At 44.6% G+C, this 8,467-nt stretch overlaps 1 protein-coding gene across 3 annotated transcripts; it reads left to right on the top strand.

Annotated features, from left to right (window-relative positions):
* Positions 1 to 986: 986 nt before the first annotated feature.
* fgf17 (fibroblast growth factor 17) lies at positions 987 to 6,453 on the top strand. Of its 3 annotated transcripts, none has more exons than XM_035640233.2 (5): positions 987 to 1,379; positions 1,487 to 1,523; positions 1,889 to 2,033; positions 4,055 to 4,161; positions 5,978 to 6,453. In XM_035640233.2, exons 1-5 carry the CDS (start codon positions 1,348 to 1,350, stop codon positions 6,266 to 6,268), a joined length of 612 nt encoding a protein of 203 aa, XP_035496126.1. In that variant the 5' UTR covers positions 987 to 1,347; the 3' UTR covers positions 6,269 to 6,453. The 3 variants fall into 3 exon arrangements, with proteins under 3 accessions (XP_035496126.1, XP_035496125.1, XP_035496124.1); XM_035640232.2 differs by having other exon boundaries at positions 1,886 to 2,033; XM_035640231.2 differs by having other exon boundaries at positions 1,856 to 2,033.
* The last annotated feature ends 2,014 nt before the right edge of the window (positions 6,454 to 8,467 follow it).

The following is an 8,467-nucleotide window of genomic DNA, read 5'->3' as shown; positions in this document are numbered from 1 at the left end:
TGTTTGACCACTTCAGTGCCCTAGACAGGGGGTGACGGGGGGTCAAGAGAACGTGAGAAGGGCACGGAGGGGAAGGCACTTGAAGCTTCACATTACACTGTTGTCCATGGACATAAGGAATGCCTTCTCTGGACACACACACAACCGAATATACAGTACTTATTACATCCAAACACTCTCCTCTCTTGTTAATTAATTGCTTTCAGAGGAAGTGGAAGAGACGGTATCCCGCTCATCCGGGGATGTTGATTGCCTTTGACCCGGAGATGAAACTTCTATCTGTCTAAATGGTTTGTTTTGGCTCCTTTTTTTTCTTTTTTTTTACATGAGCTGCAAGCCTGGCTGGTCAACACTGGAGATAAAAGGGACGTGTGGTGGTGGGGGGCTAGCAGGGGGGCTATTCTCTCTTTAACACCTAATTGCCACACCTATAAAGGTGCAATTAGGCCACTCACTTTTAAATACAAAGCTACAATAATGATCTACACCAAAAGCAGACAGAAGGGGGGGGGGGGGGGGGGGGGGGGTTCAGAGCAGTTTTGTTTTCTTTTGCAGTGGAATTTAATAATAATAACAATAATGATTTGATTTATACAGCAACTTTCAGAAGTAGCTTCACAAAGTGCTTTCACAAAAAAATACAAATCACAGACAATTAAAATCAGCATTCCAACAATAATACAGTCATACAGTTTTCAGGTCACATGTCTGTATAAAAAAAAGATATAAAAAGACAATAATTTCTTTAAATACAATACAAAATTTAAGGATATGGATATGAAAAATAACTCTCTCTCTCTCTTGTATCTACTGAAAAAAGATCCCCCCCCCACCCCTGCTGCACATCTGTGGTGTCTCTGGGCTATCAAATCATCGTTAGGGGTCTCGGTGCTGTGCCCACCCACAAAAGGGAGATTTCAGGGAGGGACTTTGCCTCTCAACATTTAACCAGTGAGCCCGATCCCTGGTGAGACAGAGGGCTTTTCAAAAAAAGAAAAACTGGAATTCACCCCGAGCGGAGCCACTCAAGAGTCGGGGTGCGCCACCACCCACCTCACATTCTGACCCGTTTCGTTCTATAATGGATGGATCCGGTTCGGATATTGCGCATCGCGAATCTTTTTGAGTGTCTCTTCACCATCCCGTCAGCTGGACCAGGGGGTTTGATGGGATACGTGTGAGAGGAGGAGGAGGAGGGGGGGGGGATATAACTCCGAGGTGGTCGTATCAGAGACTCTGGTTTGAGTGGATGGACAGGTCAGAGGCGCGTATGTGCAACAGTGTGGATTTACGCATCAGGGACTATCTGGCCACAGGATCCGTCCGTCGGACGCACGGACCAGGAGAATGTATGGAATAAACCAGCGCTGCGTTTACATGTAAGACGACAAGTCGGGGCTGTGATAAGATCACGACACTCTTGTGTGATCGCCACAAATATATAATAACGACAACTCTTCATGTATTTGTTGCCCCCCCCTCGCAGATCGTTCCATTTCTTCGCGCTGTGGTGCCATGCCCAGGTAAGTGTCCGAACCTGGAAAGTCATCTCCAAAAAATGTTTTTTTAAATGATTTTGTAAAAAAGTAGTAACAGTTTTGAAATTGTAAAATTGGAATGAGTTACTTCTGAATAGCTCATGCGTAAAGTACAAATGATTAACTTTATCTGTCTGATGGGGACATTTATATTCATACATTTTATATATATATATATATATATATATATATATATATATATATATATATATATATATATATATATATATATATATATATATACACACATTCCTTTATCCCAGACTAGAAAGAAAAAAAAATGTGTGTATTTTATTTTCTCCCTTTACATAAAAAAGGGGGAGAATCACCCGTCTCCTAATTTTAAGCAGTATGTGAGGACGCAGGGCGCAGTGACGGACCAGCTGAGCCGCCGGCAGATCCGGGTCTACCAGCTCTACAGCCGCACCAGCGGGAAACACGTGCAGATCCAGGGCAAGCGGGTCAGCGCCACCGCGGAGGATGGCAACGTGTACGGTAAGAGCCGACGCGCGCGGCCCAAGGCTGATCCATGTGGCGCACATGGCACTGGTTGGAGTTCTTTTTTTTTGGTTGTTGGCCCGTGGGAGCTGTTCTTATTAGAGAGGGAAGATCCACAGAAACATTCTTGCAGCAACATATTTTTTGTCGATTTAGTCTCTTCTTAATTCTCTGCCATGAGGCTCCCATTTTCTGAGAAATGAATTGCTGAAAGAAAGACGAGACGTTTCCAGAATCCTCGAAAAACTCATCTGAACTTCTGCATGAAAGATTATTTTGATCATTCCAGTCTGTACAACACAAAAAAACCCAACAATATTATAATCATTTTAATGGAAATACATTGGCAGGAACCCTATCTATCAATCTATCCATCTTGATACATTTTAAAAATGTCATTTCTCAATCTTAGAAATCTGCTCACAACACGTTTATCAAGCTGCAAACTGAGTATTTTGTTCTACCCATCGCCACAGATCAGATAGATTGTGTTATGTGTTATGTGTCGACCTTCAGAGAGATTAAAAAGATTGCTTAGTAGTTATTATGTTCCGGAGAGTCGGACGCTTGGCTCTGTGACTTGGTAGTCCGGGTTTGGTTGTGACATTTTTGACATATCTATCTGTGTCCCGGAACTCTAGGAATTCTCTTTGAAGCCAGTGCGTTCAAAATGTGAAACGAAACACACTCTTAAATTGCTGACTCATCCTTTACCAGTTCCTATCCGCTCACCTCACGTGGACTCAGCCCCTTAGTATGCGTCGGCAGCCCGCATCAGACCTGCGCTCAATTCGTTCTCCGGCTCGTCCGTGAAGACCTTCCTTCCCCGATGGTGGCCTCCACGTGGACGCCCCCCTTGACCTCTTGTAACGTCTGTACAGAGTGACGTGACGCGCGCCGCACCGACTATTTCCCTGAACCTTTCGCATTAGCACTAAACAATACGACACACTATTGACACGATTTGAGTTTGATGAGTTTAACTGCAAAGCAGGCAACGCTGTCACAAAAAAAAAACCCCTTCACGGCCTCTTTGCCTGGTCTCGGGGGTCAAATCCCGTTGTGTCTTTGTGTAGTCGAATCTATCGCTCGTGAATGTTGCTCGAACGCGTGGCCCGAACGCGTGGCCTGCAGTCGAAGGTGAAAGAGAAAAGATGTTGGCAGAGTTTTCCGCAGGAAGGAGCGGTCGCTGTCGTGTGAGCAGCCCCCGACGCTGCGCACAAAGCCTCCGCTGGGGACTGACGTCCTCAGGCACGACCAGCGGTTTCCCCTCCGGCCCGCTTGGGCCCCTTCTTGCGAGGTGTTTTCAGGCCTCTATGTTAATTCCGGCCTCCCTGCTGTAGCCATGAATCCGTCGTCTGGCGAATTAGCGGCTGATTAGTGCGAGTCTTTTGTCGCCAAGGCCCCAATACACACGGCCGTTGGGACGCCCAGTGGCCACAATTAACTGCAGGACCAATTCAGTCGAGGATGTATATTCCGCCGCCCGCACTCGCTCTTTAATGTGCAGCAATTCACCGACTGAATGGCGATGGTGTGTTGAAACATTTGGCTTGTTAGAGGTCGATTCTCAAGTCCCGACGCTCCCGACTGGCGCAGTAGTTTCTGCTGTCAGTCTGTGGTATCAGCTCGGCACAGATGGTGTTGCAATGAGAAAAAGAACGAATACTGTACAAAGTTATAAGAAGCAGAAGAGAAAGAAAGACAAATTCCTTTATCAACAGATAACAGAACAGCTCCGTAGACTGCACGGACTATATCTTTTTTTTTTGGTCTAGATGTGGAATGCAGGACATGTAAACCTTATGAGATCTTGAATGTGGTTTATGTGCAACCCCACGCTGTGAAGTAGAATTGTTTCATCCGGATCGGAGCATCAACGTCAGCGTGAAAAGATTAGAGCCTGCAGTGGACGTATGGGGTTAGGGAACTTGAAATTGCAAATAAAAAAAGATTCTGTGGTCTCTGGTGTCTCTTGACCTTCTCCCCCCCTCTTCTTCTTCTTCTTCTTCCGGCAGCTCGCCTGTTCGTCGAGACGGACACCTTTGGCAGCCGCGTGAGGATAAGAGGAGCAGAGAGCGGCCGCTACCTCTGCATGAACCGGAGGGGCAAACTTGTTGGGAAGGTACAATACACGTTCCTCTGGATTTTTTTCTCTCCCACTGAGCGGCAGGGCGACTGCTGGCACGAGGTGTTGAAGGGGCCCCACAGTGGCCGTAGTGAAGTTCCAAAAACTTGGACTGTTTTTATTGTGGTAATGTTAAAGCAGCTAAATTCTACTGTTGCAAGCAGGAATTTTTACATTAAAAGAAAATTCCACTTCACAGTGGCACTCATTTTGAAACACCCCCCCCCCCCCCCCCCACTAGAAAGTGAGTACGACCAGTGTGTATTACGCTCGCAGCCAAAGTACACAGACACAAATCACTTGTCTTGAATCCATTCAAGAGCCCCGGTCGTCCTCAGAAGACACGTAGTCTGTGCCTGGCGTCACCTTCCTAGATCTCACATCCACTTAAACACACACACACGCACGCACACACACACAAAAACACACACACACACACACACACACACACACACACTGCAGCTCTCAAACGGAGAACCTCGGCCCATTGTCACCCGAGTGTCACAACACGTCAGTCACCCCAGGACATGATGTGCTGGAAAAAAAAAAACGAAAGGGGAAAAAAAAACCCCCGGAGGATTCCTCAGGAGGACTGAGTGATAGTCGCGACGAGCGGAAAGTGCCGGCCCGCCGAGCGCCGCCTGCGTGCGTGCGTGTTTGGTCCTGAGTCAACTCTCCATTTCCTTCATGGAAGTGGAAAAAGATCGGTCCACATATCTGACATGACAAGTCCCAGATCTACTCCTCCTCGTGCCTGAGAGGAGTGTGTAGGTGTGGCCGCGGCCATGTCCATTGTCAAATGTCTTCTTAACAACTTATTGAAGTTAACATTAACGTGTTATTCACACTCCAGGAAACAACGGCAGAACATGAGGCTGCATGCAGTCACTATTTTACATCAATTGATACTGTTGGATCTCATATTTTTATTACTCAGCATCATTTAAAGGATTTATTCTTTTCTTTTTTCAAGAGGCTAGCCTGCAAACGTTCCGGTTTGACGGGTGAATTATTACGCGAGCTCTGTGAAACAAATTCGTACATGTACTGCGTTGACCTCTGGCCTGGACAGAGCCGGACCTCTGAGCAAACTGACAGGCTCACGTTAAAAGAACAGATACGATGGAGTCGATCTCCGCAAAGCAAATGTGCCTTATTTGCCAAATTCCTAAATTGTCCGTGTAACAGACAGAACGGGAGAAATTGTTTTGGATATTTGTGTTGCACCTAAAAAAGTTCAGAAATACTATGATTCAAAATTCGGAGCCTATGTAACTTTTACACATTGTACAAGTGACAACTGTGGTCAATGTAGACCTATTCAGAAATTTCCATTGCCGTATGTATTTAAAGTGGCAATTGCGTACACAAGCTAACGTTTTCCACCGTTGAGCTTCGGGTCAGCAAATCTTTTAAATGTACTGATTTAAGGAAGGTTGACTTTTATTGCTTCTAACTTCAGTGTCAAATATTTTTATTAAGAAGCATGTAGACTTTTAGCGACACAGGATGTGTGAAATTAACATCGTGCCTCAATTTACACATTTAACCACAGACGAGACAAACAATGCGTGGGAGTAAAGAATATTTATTGCTTCTAACTTCAGCTTCTCATTTTTTTCAAAGGAAGAAAGTGGAATTTTTTCCTAATTCAGACATTTCATACTCTCAAAATCGACAAAGCTTTTGATGTGATCATATGGCTTGAAAGCCAGTGACCGTTCTCTTACATGTAAATGAACAAATCAAAACCTGTATGCATAGTCCGTCCTGCTCTTAACACGAGAAACCCCTTCTGTCTCCCGTCACGCAGCCCAACGGCCGGAGCAGGGACTGTATCTTCACAGAGATAGTGCTGGAGAACAACTACACGGCGTTCCAGAACGCCAAGTATGAGGGCTGGTACGTGGCTTTCACCCGGAAAGGGCGGCCCATCAAGGCCTCCAGGACGAGGGAGAACCAGAGGGAGGTCCACTTCATCAAGAGGCTGCACACGGGCCCGCCCCCCTTCCCCAACACGGACCAGAGCAAACACTTTGAGTTCATCCGCTTTCCGTCCGCGCGCCGAGCGAAGCGGAACAGGAAGTCGCACGCCTCTTCCTAACGCGCAGCGGGCGAACGCAAATGGACTGACGCCGGCCGCGGCGCCGGAGAGAAACAGATGCTATTTTATTTTTGTATATTTTTGATAGGTGAACAATGGCTCGGAACGCCGTTGATCTAAAGTAATATTTGCTGTAAAATGGTCATGTGTAAATACTGAAAAGAGAGTAAAGCAGATTGATTATATTTATTTGTCCCGTGTGTTGACTGGTGAGGAGCCGTGACGGATGAAGAGTACAGCGGACACAATTTGACACGAGGCAATGGGCACCTGGGAGGCTCCCAAAGACAGCCCTTGTAGCTGGGGCTCCTGGATCTTTTGCCCCGCCTGAACCACAGTTGTGCCCGCCGCTTTGGCATCAAACTCCTCCAAACTAGGCCCCTCGATCCGCACTCGCAGGAAGCTGCTGTAATGGGTTGTAGGCCTCCCACTCACGAACCTTCGACTGGGACCAGCGGAAGTAGAGCGCGGTGCGGGGATGGTTCATGGTAGCTGCAACTATAACAAAAAAGTTGCACGTTTTGAAATGGATAATTTCATGTGGAGGGATTGTATTCATAAACTCAATCTAACCTTGATCTTGAATATATATATATATATATATATATATATATATATATATATATATATATATATATATATATATATATGTGTATACTGTATATATATATATATATATATATATCAGGACCAACCTGAGGGTGAGACGAAGGAAAAGGACACGGGCAGGACTGGATGTGTCTGTGTGCAGCAGTCGCGGAGCTCACTCAAATACCACTGCCTGATGTGTCACCCATCAGATTAGACCGTATTAAAATCTACTCGTTGTCAGGACTGACACGCTGTTATGACAGATCAAAATGCTATTTGGAGTTCGGCCAACTAATATCGCTCCTTTTAATAAACTTGGCAACGACGGAGGACCACGAGCCTCAGACCGACATACCGCCGGAATTGTGGCTATGAGGGCGACGAGATCTATTTTTACCACGACGACAAGGAACATGTTTGATAGCAGGTTGGTGTGAGCACCACCAACTGACGCTATCCCATACCTCATTAATAGACTTGAATATTTATATTTTCATGTTTAATTTGACATAATTATAAGTGTCGATAAGGTCCCACTGTAAGTTTTTGAATTTAACGGCCTGGGACTAATGTTGAGAGGAATCTGTCTCACTTTCTATCTTTTATGATTTCCTTACACATCCAGGAACTCTCTATTATACCATTCGTTTCTCTCCTTTCCCATTTAGTATTCTATGTAAGTACTTAAGCACAGTATGTATACAAACCACAAGAACCATAAAACCTTAAAACGTGTTGAAAACAAGTCAAGTGTTCCCATGTGACATGTTCAACGTCGTGATACGAACATATCTGTAAAATAGAATTGCAAAAAAAAGAGTCGACATAAATAAAATACTAAATGTAAATCAAAAAGTAATGTAAACACGATGATTATTTTTACACAGACAGAATAAATGAATGAATGAATGGATTGTTTCATTTGTTCAGGTGGAATCATTTAGAGCAAAATGTGGAGACCAAGTAGAAATTCAGCTTCCTGGGGCTTATTAAGTTACTAAACTAAACTAAACTTCATCTTCTCCTTTTTCCTTTTCCCAAATATGAGTTCCAGTATAATTTACTTCAGATTGTAGTTTTAATTGTTTTTTTGGTTTTTTTATTATTCAAGCCATTCATAATCAGTGTTGGGCAAGTTACTCAGGAAGGGTAATTGGTTACTTATTACTTATTACTTAATACTCTTTCAAAAACTTGACTTTTAAAGCACAGCGTGGTCTTGCTCCAAGCTACACGAATGAAATGCTGATCCCCTACGAGCCGGCTCGCAGCCTCAGATCCTCGGTCGGGTCTTTACTAGTTGTTCCAAAGTCGAGGCTCAAATCTAAGGGGGGACCGAGCTTTCTCCATCACGGCCCCTCGACTTTGGAACTGCCTGCCTGAGGAGATGAGGCTGGCAGAGTCTGTGCCTTCTTTCAAGTCACTTTTAAAAACCCATCTCTATGGACTTGCTTTCATGTGATGTCGTCTTTCTATATCGTCTTTTTATATCTTTTTTTTAATGTGACCTGAAAACCGTATTATTGTTGGAATGCTGATTTTAATTGTCTGTGATTTGTATGTTTTGGTGAAAGCACTTTGTGAAGCTACTTCTTAAAAGGTGCTATA

The sequence above is a fragment of the Scophthalmus maximus genome, chromosome 3 (assembly GCF_022379125.1).
Source record: "Scophthalmus maximus strain ysfricsl-2021 chromosome 3, ASM2237912v1, whole genome shotgun sequence".
Classification (NCBI taxonomy): Eukaryota; Metazoa; Chordata; class Actinopteri; order Pleuronectiformes; family Scophthalmidae; genus Scophthalmus; species Scophthalmus maximus.
Note: the sequence above shows the minus strand (reverse complement) of the source record. Positions and strands in the feature narration are given on the sequence as shown.

Excerpts from the sequence above, each read along its gene's own strand:
- fgf17 (XM_035640231.2), top strand. The coding sequence starts at position 1,348 with ATGTATGGAATAAACCAGCGCTGCGTTTACAT. Across the intron at positions 1,524-1,855 it reads CGCTGTGGTGCCATGCCCAG|GGGGAGAATCACCCGTCTCC; the intron begins GTAAGTGTCCGA and ends TACATAAAAAAG. Across the intron at positions 2,034-4,054 it reads GGAGGATGGCAACGTGTACG|CTCGCCTGTTCGTCGAGACG; the intron begins GTAAGAGCCGAC and ends TTCTTCCGGCAG.